We start from the raw sequence: 16,910 nt of genomic DNA, 5'->3' as shown, positions 1-16,910 counted from the left end.
TTCGCGGTTGATGAGATGACCCGATATCCATACTCTTGACATTAATGAACCTGGATTCGATTAGGAAGGAAGAAAAAAATAGCAATCACCGACACCGGTACCGACCGATCCTGAGAAACGAAGTTCCTAGGTCGTTCATAGCCCCTGATGATTCCAACGCCACCAAGTCGACGGTCGAAGAGCTAGACCAAGTCGTGTTGATCGAACTCTTGCCCGGTCGGAAAGTATACCTGGGCATGGAGTTGACTCCCGAGCTCAGGAAAAAACTCATTAAATTGCTTATAGCTAACGTGGATTGTTTTGCTTGGTCCCATTTACATATGACAGGGATCCCGCCAGAGGTAACGACGTATAAGCTAAGCTTGGACCCGAAGTTTTATCTGGTTAAACAGAAAAGGAGGCCTCAGTCCGACGTCAAGCATGCGTTCATCAAAGACGAGGTATCCAAACTCCTTAAAATAGGTTTCATTCGGGAAGTTAAGTACCCGGATTGGTTGGTTAACGTAGTGGTTGTGCATAAAAAGGGAAATAAATTAAGAATGTGTGTAGATTATAAAGACTTGAACAAGGCGTGCCCCAAGGATTCTTTTCCTTTGCCTAACATCGATCGTATGATCGATGCAATGGCCGGGCAAGAGATACTCAATTTTCTCGATGCCTACTCCAGGTACAACCAAATCCAGATAGACCCGGGCGATCAAGAAAAAACTTCTTTTATCACTAAATTAGGCACCTATTGTTATAACGTAATGTCGTTCGGACTAAAAAATGTCGGTTCCACTTATCAACGCCTAGTAAATTGGATGTTCGAAGAATAAATAAAGGGAAATTTTTATATATTTCGGAATATCTTTACAAAGGCTCAACAAAAACAGCCTCAACAAAATATATGTACATGATACAAAAAACAAAAACAAAAATAAATCTAAGGCATCTAAGCCTGATCTTCACCGGAACTTGATCTGTCACCAACACCGTCGGGGCCTTCGAATTCTTTAGAGCCCTCAGAGCCCTCTTCACCTTCGGTATTAGCTAGCCTCTTGGCCTCGACCTCAAGTGTTTTTGCCTCCTCGATCTCCGCAGATAGGTCAAAGCCTAGGGCATGGATCTCTTTGAGGTCTCTTTTCGGGATAGCCGCTTCACGTACTCAACAGTGGTCTTCAGGCGGGCCTCGACTGCTTTGACATCGGCCCTATATGAGATACATTCCACTTCTCAAGGAATAGCATGAACTCGGGAGGGGGGGGATCAAGTCTTTGTTCTTCACTTGAACGAAGCATCCCGTCCAGCCCCGGTCCCGGTCCTTATCGATACTCGAGAATGGGGCTTTGCTATCCCAGCGTATGAGCTTTATTAGTCCCCCTCGGAAGATTCAGGGACTGTATAGGTGGAGTAGATGATCGATGGCGAACCGTCGAGATTCAAACTTGTTCACGAAGTAACGAATGAGGATCGCGATCCTTCATAGCGACAGATGGATCTGACCGAGGCATACTTCGTACCTCTTGCAGAAGTCCAGGATAACCGGATCCACCGGGCCGAATGTGAAGGATAAGTGTAAACACTTAGATACCCCTCCACATGGGTAGTGATGACGTCCTCAGGCTTGGGGACTACTACATCCTTACCCTCCCAGTTGCAGTCCCCTCGGACCACAAGAATGACGTTTTCAGTAATAGAGCATATATACCTTGATGCTCCTTCACCCCGGCCGTGCACCGATGAGGGCTTTTCGACCTTAAAGTCATCTGCAATTGAGCAGCCCCCGGGGATGAACATTTTCCAGGGAGGCTCGGGAGCCGGTTCATCGATAGCCATGTTAGAGCAGACGTCTTGAGGAAGACTATCTCGGGAACGACCTCCTCGATTTCAGCGGTCGGTTGGGAAGAAGAAGAAGCGACTTGTTGAGGAACAAATTTGGATGTTTTAGCCATTGTTATCTGAAAAAGCTTGAAAGGTCTAAGAAAAGGTTTTGAAAAATGAAAAGTCAAGTATGCTGACTTGGGTAAATATTAGGTAAAAAATTAGAAATTACTGAGAAATCTTGAAGAACGGAGGTAAAAATATGAAAGTATGAAGAAGGTTAGTAGCAACTTTGAGAATCGAAGGTAGAAGTTTGGTCAAACGATGAAAAACGAGGAATGGAAGCTTTTATATAGGTTTCGTGACGCTTCACGTTCAGAGGTGACTTGCCAATGGCTGACATGTGTTCGAAGTTAGAACGACGCGACTGACGTGACGTTTCGGCTTCTTTGTCGTTTATGTTACGGCGCATTAAAGAAGGAGTTGAAAAGCATTTCTCGTTTCTCATCGTTTCGGTAAACCTCCTCTCTAAGAAACGAGGGGACTATCTGTATACGGGTAAAACCGAGCCCGTTGAACATCTTAATTTTTCGGTAAGACAAACGGAGAAGGAACATGATCGTAATGAATCGGAATCTGGGCGGGGAGTCTCTAGTATCGGGGTTTGAGCAAGACACCCGCCCTCGGGGGCAGTGGAACCCGTGGCGGAGGCAGGATCTCTACGAAGGGGGATCAAATTTTTTTTTTTGTAGCTAGTGGGAATTGAACCCATGACCGTATGTAGATTTTGACCCCCCTTGACCACTAAACTACACTTTTGGATTGTGTTAAGGGTGTTCAAAACTTAATATATAGAGGTAAAAAACATATTTTGCCTTATATATACAGTGTAATTTTTCGGCGAAGGGTGTTCGGGTGAACACCCTTGCGCCCCCCTAAATCCGCCCCTGAGTGGAACCACGTCCTTCGGGTCCGGTTCGAGCCTCGAGACTTTGGAGAACAGTATCAAACGCCCGCACACGACTAATGAAGGGTCATAATATCCGTGCCTAACCGGATATCACGCGCGTGAATCTCGGTCTGTATCGGCAGAAAATCAGTGATTAGCGAAACAAGGAATTTTTACCTTTCTTAGAATTGTACTTAGGGTAAAATTCCCCTAGTATATAAAGGCAATATACTTTTATTCTCTTTATTATTCAAAGTTCTTATTTTTATTCATAAGTACTTCATTAGTGTGCTCAGGATCGAGGGCAGGCACTTCATTAAACCGCTACTGAGTCCTTGGTCACTCTCATTATTGGTTTGGCAATTTATCACGTCTTTTATCTGATTAATCTACGCCATTAATCACTTGTATTGAATTAATCCACATATCCTTAAAACCACGTATAAATTCAATTATTATCTGTTTTTGAGAGTAAACACACTCAAATAAACTACGTTTACACTCTTTATGTGAGTTTTCCTATTTGTATTTATGCTCAAAACTTTGTGTTATTTTAAACATAAATTATCTCCACAAATATTATCAAGTTCAATATAATAAAATATTCCCCATTAGCAAAGCCCATCCGTAACATTATTCATTTGATGTTATCGCTTGTCATGATCTCGTCGAAATTACTCTCGAACCACTTTAAAGGTAAATGCATATTTGTAAGGAGCATCGAAATTATATGAATTGAATGGGACTTCAGCTTTGACAATCGTATCCTCCCTCCAGCAAATAAGGTGGAGTGGGCTTGCTTCTCATGAGATTGGGTGAGGGAATCAGAAAGGGTCTCAAAAACCGGGCGGGCGGGCTTTTGGGGCTGCCGGCATATCTTTTACGTCACCGGCCACATAGTCCCTTTCAAGTGGGTTGAACTCTTTCTAAGGCAAAAGGCCATTCTCTTTATATTGCTATATGAGGATTGGTTTCTAAAACAACGTTTTAGCAATTAAATACCTCAAATAAGCAACTATCAAAATATAGCAAAACAAAACCCTTTATTATTATTTTAGCTGACCTCACACGTATAAACCTTAAAATTCTTCGATAGTCTAGCAAAATTTGCTTATGAATTGTATTCAAAAAGCTAGTCAGATGATTAAAATATCTTTCTAATATTTTTTTTCGTCGATACAAACTTATATGTCAATTAAAAAAAGAGCAAACACTTTAGTGATGTTTATTCTGAAAAAAATTAAAATTGCATTATGAGTTTTTCAATTTGTCAAAACAAACATCACCTCCCATTTAAAAAAAAAAAAAAGGCAAACCCGGCAAGAAAGTCAATGTGGACTTAAGTGGACTGGGTTGTGGTGACCCGAATACCCGTTAAACCATATCCGATAAAAAAAGTCCAGATCCTTCTGGAACAGTACAACGAGCTGGCAAATTCTAGATTCGACCCTTGTTGTGATAACACAAAAAACTGCATTCGCCTCCGATTCACTTTACGTTATAGCTATATCTTTGCCCAAAGTTGACGCCGTTCTCCTTTGCGAACTTTGCCCCTTCCGATCTCAATCTCCGACAAAATCCAGTTTTAGTTTCCGCATCGTTTTCTCTCACGCTCTCTTTCTCCTGAGGCAAGAATCTTATTGTATTCCCTTGATGATTTTAATTTTAGAATCAATTGTGAATTAGGTTAAAAATGCTTTGTATTGTTTGATTCTGTATATGCTTCAATCTCAATTTGTTTCCTTTAGTGCTCAGCATTTTCTATTAGCAAATGGAAAAAAGAGTTTTTTAGGCAATACAAATACCAGTATTTATCTTGCATCGTGGGAGTTATGAGTAAAATGCAAACCTATCACTTTGACCTTAATGATCATCTTTTGATAACCGTACTGTCCGGGTTGGATTGGGTGCACCTCGACTAATTCCATGGGATATGTGTTACCGCACTAGCGCAGGTACCCGGTAACTCAGTCCACCAAGGCTTGGACATATTGGAAGAAATCACCTAGTTCTTTGCCTCCGCTGGATTTGAACGTGAGACCTTATTGTTTTCAACTCACTTCATTTACCACTAGGCCACAACCTTGGATGCTCAATGTGTAGTATCATTAATATATTGGAACTTTTATTCCACTTTTTGGTTGACTCTAGAATCTTTTGTACGCTACCAAAGTAATTTATTGGATTTGAGTTACTCGAATCTCCTATGAACTGCGGCCTAGCCTATTGAAGCTGCATTCACATTTGTATAAGTGGGGGTGTGCAGACCCATCGGCCATCTCCATTTAGCTAATGCAGTTCTTTTCCTGATAGTGGGTCACATATATAGGACCAACGTGGGTAGTGGTCACGGACTAAAAAAATATTTAGAAGCTCAAAAAGGTCCATTTAGAGTTCAGACTATTTAGGCTTTTTAACCATTGTTTTTAAGTATGTAATAAATGAAGGCCCATTTTGAGAAAAAAAAGTTGAAAATTTAGGGACTATATGGAGAGTACCAACTCGTTCTATTTCTAATGATAATATTATGCGTTTACTGATCTTGGTTAAAGATTCATTCCTGTGACTCCTGATAAGCAACAAGGACAAGACTAAAGGAAGTAGGTGTTAAAATATTGAAAAGGTAGACAAAACTAAAGATGTGGCGTGATTTCTTATTATCATATTGTCCGCCGTGGTTATAAATGGCAAGCTTATATTGTATGGAATTGGCACGTATGAAAAAGTCTTACCGTCCTGTGACCTGAATAGTCTAATATCTTCCAAGTAGTTTTTTTCCTTGACATGTGAGAGTGAAAGTTGTCTTATTTTTTGGCAACAACGGGTATAGACAGGCTAGAAAGTTGAGCTATAGAAAAGTGTGTGTCCAAAGTTACTATAACTAGCTCGTTCTTTTAAGAAGCTATTGGTAATTGCAAAGAGAACCCACATCCCCTACGGCTTTGGGTCAACAGCAAAAGTTGTGCAATGTGGAATGCAATATGTGCTAGGAGCACACCACGAGTTCGAAGCTCGGCTGTTAGACCAAAGTCTGCTATTTAAGTGGAGAAGACTAGAGGGACAAGTCCATTATCCCCGAATTTTCTCGGTAAAAAAAATTGATAAGAGAGTACACAAGACCATGCCCGTAGGAAAATGTTCCAAGAGTTTGCCATATCTTCCCTTGCATAGTATTCTTCCCCGGATCTGTGGATCATTCGGTGTATTCTTCCAACAAAACAGAAGATGAGCGTGCTAAGGTCTATAAATAATGTGAAACGTATAATTAATGGTATCTTTAGTCTCGCCGCACAAAATATATGGGCAGTATAGTTTCTCCTTTTGAAACCAGAGTATTGTGTGTGTGTGTGGGGGGGGGGGTGTTCAAGATAGCTGCTGGTCGTGAATTACAATTTACCTTTTGTATCCGACTCATTCACAGTTCCTTGGTCTTTTTTCTATTTTTCAGAATGGATGCACTTCTAAATTATCTGTGTTAACATTTTAATTGATTTTGCCCTTTCCGGGGGGTGGGAGATTTATTTTGCTGCTACTTTTTTGCTCATCACATCTTGGTATGAGTTTGTCTTAACTATTTTACGTGGTGTTTTAGTAAATGCTTACCATCCTGCAGATTTTGGCTGTTCAGGTAGTTGTTTCTAAAGTCTCATGGCTGAGCAACAATCAGTTGAAGGGTCAAGCACAAGCAATGTTTCTAGTGGAAGTTCTGAATCAACCGTGGAGCTCAATATCAAGACCTTAGATTCCCAGACACATCCTTTTAGCGTGGATAAGAATGTAAATTTTGTTACTTATTCTGTTTCTGTTGCAACTTATGCTAAAAAAGAGTACCTACCATAATGCTTATTCGGTTGGATGTGAAGCTTTCTTAAACTTATGCTGATTTTGAAAAGTGTGATTGTTCCCACTTCTGTTTGCCAGAAATAATGTATTGACATGTAGAAACCTTTTCTCAAATAAGGTCCTATCAATATGAAGTTGAATGTGAATTTTAGCATTTGGAATTATCACTCACGTGCACTGTACCACTCTGATATATCTCTTCTTGGCACTCATTATTCACTTTACTGTTCTATCATATCTCAACGTCAGATGCAAGTTTCAGCCTTGAAAGACACAATAGCAAGTAAGATTGGTGTACCTGTTGAGCAGCAAAGGCTAATTTTTAGGGGCAAGGTCTTGAAGGATGATCACCTTCTTTCGGAATATCGTATCCTATCAACTGGGAAATTCAAGTTTCCCACTTTGTACATATAAAACGTTCTATGTCTTCAACTCGACAAGTCTTTGGTGGGAGTATTATTTTCTCTTTAAAATTTGTTGGACAGGGTTTTCTGATAAATGTTGTATATGTGCATTTGGGTTTTTACATCTCTTGAGGTAATTTCCAGGATTTAATCATTTCGTGTAAGCTTATTCCACCTTTTCTGTTTCTATCATCTCATAGCTGATTGTTAAATGCTTAAAAGCTGTATAAACTGATCCAGAAAGAAGCTCTCAGTTGTGGTGATTGAGGGTGGAATATGCTGTATTTCATTGATAACATGTAATGCTTGAACATAGTCTGAAATAATTATCTTTAAAAACCGTAAAAGAACTGTTACCGTGATTAGGCAACTGCTCTCAGTTGTGGTGATTGAGGGTGGAATATGCTATATTTCATTGATAACATGCAATGCTTGAACATAATCTGAAATAATTTTCTTTAAAAACCGTAAAAGAACTGTTAGCGTGATTAGGCAACTGCCACAACCCTAAATACCTTAAACAATTTGTTTGGAAATTTCAACCCTTAAACTCAAATTTGTGATATGTTCCTAATCCGCAAAGCAAGCTTAGGAATAAATCTAATAGAAATTTTGGTGTCCTTCCCCTTGGGATATTGATCTCAACAGGGTAGTTCTAGTTGACATTTGACACTGCCACCAACCTAAATCTCTCTTCATTGGTTTTTTCCATTGGTCATCTAGAGGTGACCATGTTGGTAATTAATTTTGGTGAGCTGTTTCCATCTAACAATTTGATTGACTTCTCACCTCTAATTTTTTTCGTGGCTATGATTAATTTTAGGGACTTATCTTTGGCCAGCTGATTAGATGCAAACTCCAATGCTTTGTTAACAGAGTTTTACAGATTTGCCCGATTGGGTGTAATATTTTTGCAAAAATGGAGCCTGTCATCTATGATTTTTGGGTTTCTTGCCAAACCTTGACTCTTTACAGATGTCGAAAATGGCGACACACTACATTTAGTACTGAGGCAATCTCAACCGCAACCTTCATCGGTTAGCAGCACTGGACAAGCCACTACTAACAATGTTAGCAGAGGTAAAGGTTTTGTGATTTAAAATTTAGGCTTTAAGGTCATTTGGCTGATTTTATTATCTTTGAGCATCACAGGACAAGAGTCTCAACCTTCTGCTGGAGGCTCACGGCGTGTCGGGCAGATTTCACACAGTGTTGTCCTAGGAACTTTTAATGTTGGCGATCAGGGGGAAGGAGTTGTGCCTGATCTTAGTCGGGTGGGTTTCATAGGAGTTGCAAGCTTTTATAATCAGTGTAATTTGAGTTAATTTGGGAGAATCTCATAACAGAAAATGTCCAACTTTCTAGGTTATTGGGGCAGTTTTAAACACTGTAGGGATTGGGAACATGACTGGTGGCCAGCTTCCTGGTGTGCAGGTCCTTTTCCCACCTTTATCTCTTATATTTCAGTTCTCTTAGATTTACCTGCTTCTTTTATATTTTACTGGGATTTCTCTATTTTGTGATAAGCCCTTTCAAGTTTCGAAACTACAGGACCCTCACTAATATGTGGCTTATAATTTTACTTACGTTCACCTAGCAAGGTGCTGTAGAATTGCATCTGCGTTGTCCACTGCTTCCTCCCTAATCTTTGCTTGGTGGGTTGGTTTGTGAATAGGTCAATGCTCCAGTTCCTCCACCTCAAGGAAATGTGAGTCAAAGTCAGTCAGGAAGTCAGCAATCTGGGCAGGCATTTGCTGGTCAATCTTTACCTCAAGTAGTTCAAATTCCACTGGGGGCAGCAATAGCTGTCCCCTCAATTAATTCGGTAAGAATGTCTTTCAGATATTGTGTTACTTTCTGTCTCATGTTGTTCATGGCCATTTTTGTCTCATTCCTTTTCTCTTTTGTTTTTAAATGTTTTAGCCCATTCCTGATTCCTTGCACACGCTTACTGACTTCATGAATCGCATGGAGCTCGTATTCTCACAGAACGGTGAGATTGTTTTTTTCATTTTTGCTTCTTCTCTTATGGTGGAGTGGATCTCTGAATGACTTTGCGTCCTCTTACCCAGGTTATCCGCCAAATCAGTCAGCTAATACTGCAGCAGATTCACCTGCAATACAGTTGCCTACAAATTCTCATGGCTTATCGACTCCAGAGGCATTGAGCACTGTTCTGCATCATGCAGAGCGTCTCTTTGGTGGTCATGTCATTGCGGCATTATCTGTATGTACCGTGACCCTGATGATCTCTTTTGTTATTATTGTTCTGGTCCATCCCTGTATCCTCACCTTCTAGTATCTGCAGGGTTATAGTGTTACCTGTTAAGAAATCAAGGCCAGAAGCATTTTTGACTATGATCAATAGCACATGCTGTGCAGTGCACGTGTTTTTGGCTAATCTGGAACCACCATATGTGGCCCGAGTTCCTAGCTTGAGTTTCTCAGTCTTGAATTATTCACAAGCTCTAGCCAGTTTTACTGGAGAGCGATTATATTTTGTTAAAATCAAATCCGTTCTGGAAAAATTACTATTTTTTGGCTTGAAAGGACCAAAGTGCATAAGTTCTTTAATCTTTATCAAAGAAAAGGGTTTGGGTGGTGGGGATAGAGTGCAAAGGTTTAGATACTAAATAATCATTTTTGTAAAGGGTACTCTGTCCGTTGAGAATTGGGTCCAGCACTAGATCAATTGTTTCTATCCTGCAACATGTGTAACACTTTAATAAGCCTATATAAATCTTAAGATCTTAAATTCTAGTTTTCTCACTTGCCTCGCAATATTAGGAGTCATTAACGCATTGATATTTTTTTCTGATAAGGTAATATATTTCATTAAAAAAGGGCAAAACATGCCCGTATACAAGGAGTTTACCTAGAAATGGAAAACCTTACAAAAGGACATGGTTTTATACGAATGACACCCAATCTTCTGTACAAATAAGGAACCGCATGGGTGCACCAAAAATAAATAAGGGAAAAGAGGCTACTCCTCAAGTGAACAATATCTTTTTCTACTCCATCAAAAGCTCTCCTATTCCTCTCATAACCCACATGAGTGCTAGGGGTGGTAACATCCCAAGCTCTGCATTTTCTCTTCCGTCTTCAGAAGGCTCAACTAAACATAGCTTCTTTCACCGTGCCCGGTCCAATTATATGGATATAGATCGGAGATAAAGGGTGGATTAGTTAATAAGATCACTTGGGAAGATGGGAAGGAATTACAGTGATGGGAGTTATTGAGCCTGGATGGAGAGAGATAGAACCTTTTTCTGTGGCAGCCTTCTCTGGTTTTTCTGTGTTAATGTATCTCATATAAGGATGTGCTCATTTAGGGTAAGTTTACAAGGCCCCAGGAATTGTCCTCCTAATGCTTGTGGATTACTCTTTGATAAAACAAAGGTGGCAGACTAGTTGCCACGAGGAACCCCATGATACACAAGAGGGACAGAGGGGGAAGAGGATAGGCAGGTTTAGAAGAGTATTTCTTGTTTTCCGGCTAGAGCCTTTTTTATACAGAAAGAATAAAAGGGTCAATCCCATTCATGCATATAAATGCAGGCATATAAAAACTTTCCCAGCTATGGGAGGGTTGAGCTCTGCTTGAGAGTTGCTAGCTGCAAACCTCAATCAAGCTGCAGTTGCTTGCAAGTTAGCTAGGTTCTCATGCTGAGACTTAACTTGCACCATATTTGCCTATTCTTGACATGATAGTAGAATATCAGTCCTTTGTGCTTTTAATGGTATGGATCCTTCTTCTCTGTCTGTTCTTACCCTGTGAAAAATGGAACCGGTATGCTCCGTGTCTGGTGAATCATGTCTTGCCTACGACCTTCCCGAGCTGTAATAATGATAGACCGTCACCATGTTTTGGGCTAAACAAGTCATTTACTTCAGAAATTATGAGGATACTAAATACAGTGCTCGGATATATCTTTAGAGGGAAGTCCCTTGCAGCAAATCTCTTGTGGTCACGATTTGTACAAGTTGCATGATGTTCACCTGTTTTTACTGCAACAGCATGCATGCATGGGACCATACTGTAGATATTGCTCTTGTTCCCTATTCTCTAAGACATGGAACTTGATGGCTCAAATAACGTTGGTCCAATTGCGTCCCCAGACTGTGAAATCTCATAGCATTAGACGCAATATGTCGTTAGCCTTACTTGCTTAGGAGAATTCCATTACCTTCTGTCTCTGATGGAATACTTTTACAGTTCCATTAAGTATCACTAATAAGATATTTTAAGTGATCATTGATAAAGCTATGGTTCCTAGAATTGATAATCACATTCATTCTTTTTCTGCTGTAACTGCAATTGTCCAACCTTTTACTTTCTTTTGCATTGTCAACTTGCTCTTATCTAGCCGAACAAACAGTTGTTAGTTACATGTCTTTCTTTCTAAAAAGTTGTGCTCCTTCTCTCTCTCTCTGATTTTGTTTGCTAATCTTCTGCCACTTTATAGCATATTGCAGGACGGTTGGAACGGGAAGGGGGCTCCAGTGATCCTGCAGTAAGGGGACAGGTGCAGACAGAATCAGTGTTAATTGGTCAAGCAATGCAACATTTAGGTGCCCTTCTACTAGAGCTTGGAAGGACGATACTGACTCTCAGAATGGGACAATCACCTGTATGTCCGTTTCTTCTCTTATTGGTGGCAAAACATTTTCTGAAAATGCTTTTCTTACAGTCGTTAAATTGCTCTTTGCAGGCCGAATCTTCAGTAAATGCTGGTCCTGCTGTTTATATATCTCCCACAGGGCCGAACCCCATAATGGTTCAGGTCTGTTAGACAGTTAAAAGTTGAGAGATTAGTCTAGGTTTGCAATCTGAAAAATAGGTAGATGTTCCTTTTTTAACTTTTCATCCCATGACTTATTGCTCTTCTTCGATGCAGCCTTTCCCCCTTCAAACCAGTTCACTCTTTGGTGGCTCAACTGCTGTTCCCCCTAATCCTGGTCCCTTTGGCGCGCTTGGGATTGGTAGTGCTCCAAGGCATGTCAATATTCATATACATGCCGGTACGAAAAATCTGCTAGTATTAGAATATTCTGTATTTTGTTATCGTTTTTCCTTTTTTTCTTTGGACCGTTGCAACAATTGGGAGGAAATGTGTGTAACCTTTCTAACTATGGGTGCTTTTAGCACCTATTATTTCTGCAGTTGGTGGTAGGGCGACCAATGGAGATGGAGCACAGGGTGAACGTGGTAATGGAACTGACTCTGGCCAATCAAGGGTTTTGCCTGTCCGAAATATGATGGCTGCAGCTGTTCCACCAAGGCCTGCTGTTATCTCAGTCTCTAGTATGCCACAACCTGGTACATTTTGCATATTAATGTTCTATAACAATCTATTCTTGTATCTGAACTTATTGTGGGCTGAGAACGTCTTGATATTGGAACATCTATACTTTGTCATTGGTTGATAATGATACATGTTGGCGATATACTTTCTGAAGTGCTTTTCTGTATTATGAAGGCCAATCAGAGAGCTCAAGTGGCATAGAACACACTACTGTGCCAGATGCTGTGAACGATACTGTAAGCACTCAACTAGGTATCACATCTGCAAGTGGGATGACTGTGCCTGAGCCGCTACTGACGCACGATTTTCCTGGAAGAGAGGATAAAATGGTCGGTGCTAATAAAATGATTCTGTTACCTGTCCTTTTTTCCCTAGTACAACTTATCTAGGCCTAATTAAACTTGCAAATGCCAGGGTCAAGGTCAAGGTCAATCAAGCGAAATGTCTTTTGGTAAGCCAGAAGCCTCAGCCAGTGCAGGAGGAGCTCAAAGATCTGGTCAGGAGTTGGGTAGTCCTGATGAATCCTCATCTGTGCCCCTTGGCTTAGGGTTCGGAGGTTTGCAGCCAAAGGTAGGCAAGCCTGTCTGATTATTTGATTTGGCTGAAAGATAGAGTTATAATAGAATATTCATTTTTATTTACAAATATAGTAGACTGTTTGAAAGGACATGTGATAAGGAGTTAGAAGCCTCTAACCATTTTATATTGGAGTGATGGCAGTCACCAGTTTCTGCCGCTTCATTGTCAGTTTCTATTTATTGAATAATTTTGTGTCTGCTGACTTGTTTAATGCTCATGTTCCATGAAGTGCTAGGTGAAATTTTCTTGTGTTGCTTTCATGTGCCCTAAGTGTTTGTATTTTCTTTAGTCTCGTCAATCATTTATTTACCTTAAATTTAGCATTCGCGTTGCTCAAGAGTTTTAAAAGTTGATATTCTATAATAAATAAGACTGCAACTTGTGATGTCGGGTCAGGGGAACATCACAGTTTCTAATCCTGCCACAAACAAGAGCCTGGTAATTAAGGGGAGAAGGGTAGAGGGACGAAACCATTATATTTCGAGTATCGAACCGTGCGCCAATGGCCCTCTGAGATTTCTCAGTTATAAAAAGAATTTCTATCAGTGCCGGTGTGGTGCGGCCCTTATCATGCGGGAGCTTAGAGCATCGGGCTGCCCTTCTTTTTGTTATATAAACTAGAAGATAAAAGATTAAGACTTCTGGATTTGAAACAATTTTCTTAACCATCAGGGTTGAGTTAGTGAACTTGTAGTGTCTTCTGCTGTCTTGATGATCATTTTCTTTACAAGTATAAAAATTAGTTGAGGAGCTGGAGCTGACCTTTTAACGATTTGGCCTTATATCTTAAACCAATATGTTGAATTAGTGTGTACCGTGGTTTGTCAGGACAATGCTTTTTAATGTTGATCTCACAAGTCATAATTGAAGAAAAAGTCAGATTTGTGAATGCTTTCTGGAATTGTTTCAACCTTTCACGACTTTCTGTTTCTTGTACTGCTTTTCAATTTTTGGTCCTGGACTTGACATTTTCTTTTGTGGACCTACATATTAGAGACGAACTAAGCAATCCAGACCTCATGGAAATAATGGTGATGGTTCAACTAGCGACAATCAAAATGAACTACCTAAACGAGATGGGCAACAAGTTTTGCAGTCTCTTGCAGCCCTTGCAGCCAGGGAAAATGACACTGCTATGCCGTCAGGGACACACTCAGATAGGGGAGTTATGGGGACTATTGCCACAGGAAACCGAAATGTTGATGGCCAATCAGAGATAGCGGATGCAATGTCAAGTGTCCTTCAGAGTCCTGCTTTAAATGGTTTGTTGAGTGGGGTTTCACAACAAAGTGGGGCTGGCTCCCCGGATCTCTTGAGAAATATGATGCAGCAACTCACTCAAAGTCCAGCAATGATGAACACTGTCAGTCAGATCGCCCAGCAGATTGACACCCAGGATCTTGGAAGCATGTTTTCCGGGCAAGGTGGTGGTGGTATGGACTTGTCTAGAATGTTTCAGCAAATGATGCCAATTGTCTCTCAAGCTCTTGGTGGCATTTCAGCTATGCCTCAACAAATTCCTAATATTGCACAGAGGCCTGGTGAGAATGCCACAATAAGAGTGGCAACACCAACCAGTCAAAATTTTCAGGTTTGCTCCTGTTAGCTAAGCTATTTTGTTATAGATATTCAATCATTCTGTCGTATTTCCCGATACTGATATTGAACTGTTCATAAGGTTTCAATATTATGGAACTGGAATTCTACTTCGACCTGGCTCAGAGCCCTAGATTTGTTTGATCTGTTTTTTGTTTTACTTTATTGAGAACAGGATTTTGATTTGTTTTCTATATTTTTTGAAATTTGAGTATTTTGTCTGGGTTCCTTAATTTTTTAATTGTGTTCTCTGCTTGCAGGTCATGAGCTCCTCAAGTTTTTAAATTTTTTTGAAAGTAGAGATCAGGAATATGATATGGTGATAATTTAAAGTTTTTGGCTTGGGATCTAAGTTGTTAGATTTGGATTCTTCTAAATGTAGTTACCTGATGACAACAATGGGCTATTCTTCTAACAACTAAGAAGAAATGGATACAAGGATCATTTTAGATTATTTATGTCCATCCAGGCTGAACAAGGGAGGAATAGCAGGGTCTTAAGGACCTTCCCCCTCAGAACATAAAATTTAGGGGTCTAGTCACCAAGGGAGCAAAGTCAGAAAGGGGCACTGGTTGCCTCCTGGGTAGGGGTTTACCATAACAGAAGTAAAAAAGCATGAACTAAGAACTTTTTCTGCTTAAAGTTCCTGTCGTGTTGGCATACAGTAGTGCATGACATGGGAGAAACAATACATAGAAATGTCTTAAAGAAATTGAGAAGACCGTGGTGTCCACTTTCTTGTTTTTCCAGGCCTGGGAGGTGTGTGTGTGTTCTTTTTTGGGGGGGGGGGGGGTCTCTTTGTCTCCCAAACTTTATCTACTTTGTTTGTAAAAGTTATCAGAATAGTTGAGGTGCTACCTCTGTTTCTATCACTGTAAAGCCTATTATGTTATATTTATTAGTTTCCTGCTGAATAACAAGATTTTCAAGGAAAACAATTTTATTGAAGTATTGTCTCAAGGAAATCTTTGTCTGTTTTCTTTGTATGACATTATCTACTGCGTAGGATCTGGGAGGGGGGGGGGGGTCACATGACTCACATTTAACTGTCTGCATGGTGCTCGCCTTAAAATTTAATTGGTCTGGTTCATGTATGGATATTGATCTAATTTTTGACGTTTGTATAGAAAGTTTATTTAACAAATATTAATGAACTTGAACTTTAGAAATCAATGAATTTCGAAAAAAAAATTCATTTATATTTGTAAGTTAAAACATGCTGGGACATTTCAAGATATGAAGTCTGACAGACAGTGAGATGGAAGGAGTGGTTTGGTTCCTAAGCCTCTTTTTAGTGTCCTTCCCATTCTTCCTTTCATGTAACATTCCTGATTGATTAGTAGGTCTCTAAGGTTAACTAATTCCTCATTTTATCATATTTGTTGTGTTCCTTCAGGTGTATCTTTGCTTCTTAACGTGTCTGCATGTTGAACCTTTCATATTTTCAAGAAAGCTACTGCTTCAAGACATTGCAAACAAAATTAATTCTTACATTCCCTTTGCTTTAACCAAATTGCAAATTAAGTTTTTACATTTCAATTGTAATCTTTTCAGATGGACCTTCATGAGGTGGCCCAGAGAATTGAAAACAATAGTCCACCTGCAGAGATTTTTCGGTCTTTGGTTCAAAGTACAGAATCTTTGCATCATAGTGGAGGTACTGATCAAAGTCTTGTTGATGAACTGTGTAGTGCCGAGGGCCTAGCAATCGTGAGTAACTGCATTCAGAATTTGAGCTTGATATTTCTTTAGGGTTTGATCTCATTTTTTTTTCCTTCCCCAGACCCCAAAGTGTGGGATAATACTGGGTATGTTGTTGGTGTGATATCATTTTTATATCCTATTCCCGCAGGAGTTCATGCAGATGCTGCGCAGTGATGTTTCCCAGAGATTCCAGGATAAACAGGCCCAATAGGGAACATCTTCTTTCTTCATTTTACACAAAATTTGATTTGTTTCCAATAGAATGTTAAGTTGCCGTTTGTTTTGGCCTCAAGTTGACTATTGATTATGGTCTCTTCTTTTTTGAGGTGTCATGGGGAAAAATTATCATTATTGCTATTCCGGTGTGTATATACGCATGGGATAGTTCATCCAGCGAATGGAACTGTATTTTTTGGTTATTATTGCTAGTTCTGTGTTAGTAAATTATAACGCCTGCAGTACAAGAGTTTAGAACCGGCTAATCAGACTTGCAGTGGAGTTTATGTATCTTTCGCTTGTGTGAGGTTTTACTTCAGAAATTCCATTTTGCGACGTAGATTCGATCTTTTCTTTTATTTGGGGCCTGCTTGCAAATTTGGCAGCCCGCCTCAGTCATTATCCCAATCAGGTTCACTGTTGTAGATTTGGCCGCTAAGATTTATCCTCTATATTCTTATTAATTAGTTTAACGAAAAGCTTAACACTTTTTGGTCAAACAATTCT

General features: G+C 39.9%; 1 protein-coding gene across 4 annotated transcripts; it reads left to right on the top strand.

The window, feature by feature from the left end:
- Nucleotides 1-4,169: 4,169 nt before the first annotated feature.
- On the top strand, nucleotides 4,170-16,696 carry LOC109208715 (large proline-rich protein BAG6). Of its 4 annotated transcripts, none has more exons than XM_019371863.1 (18): nucleotides 4,170-4,380; nucleotides 6,381-6,529; nucleotides 6,845-6,962; nucleotides 7,975-8,079; nucleotides 8,152-8,273; nucleotides 8,365-8,433; nucleotides 8,675-8,824; nucleotides 8,923-8,992; nucleotides 9,072-9,226; nucleotides 11,469-11,633; nucleotides 11,715-11,786; nucleotides 11,901-12,024; nucleotides 12,149-12,307; nucleotides 12,483-12,637; nucleotides 12,723-12,878; nucleotides 13,882-14,478; nucleotides 16,038-16,193; nucleotides 16,336-16,696. In XM_019371863.1, the coding sequence occupies exons 2-18, from the start codon at nucleotides 6,401-6,403 to the stop codon at nucleotides 16,396-16,398; spliced, it is 2,565 nt and encodes an 854-aa protein (XP_019227408.1). In that variant the 5' UTR covers nucleotides 4,170-4,380; nucleotides 6,381-6,400; the 3' UTR covers nucleotides 16,399-16,696. The 4 variants fall into 4 exon arrangements, with proteins under 4 accessions (XP_019227408.1, XP_019227406.1, XP_019227407.1 ...); XM_019371861.1 differs by having other exon boundaries at nucleotides 12,149-12,322; XM_019371862.1 differs by having other exon boundaries at nucleotides 6,366-6,529; nucleotides 12,149-12,322.
- The last annotated feature ends 214 nt before the right edge of the window (nucleotides 16,697-16,910 follow it).

The sequence above is a fragment of the Nicotiana attenuata genome, unplaced genomic scaffold (assembly GCF_001879085.1).
Source record: "Nicotiana attenuata strain UT unplaced genomic scaffold, NIATTr2, whole genome shotgun sequence".
NCBI classification, from domain to species: Eukaryota; Viridiplantae; Streptophyta; class Magnoliopsida; order Solanales; family Solanaceae; genus Nicotiana; species Nicotiana attenuata.
The sequence above is the reverse complement of the archived record's forward strand: the minus strand, read 5'-3'. Positions and strand labels throughout refer to the sequence as shown.

Coding starts and splice junctions, on each gene's coding strand:
- LOC109208715 (XM_019371861.1), top strand. CDS start 6,401: ATGGCTGAGCAACAATCAGTTGAAGGGTCAAGCACAAGCAATGTTTCT. Junction 6,963..7,974: donor TCACCTTCTTTCGGAATATC/GTATCCTATCAA, acceptor GACTCTTTACAG/ATGTCGAAAATGGCGACACA. Junction 11,634..11,714: donor TCAGAATGGGACAATCACCT/GTATGTCCGTTT, acceptor TGCTCTTTGCAG/GCCGAATCTTCAGTAAATGC.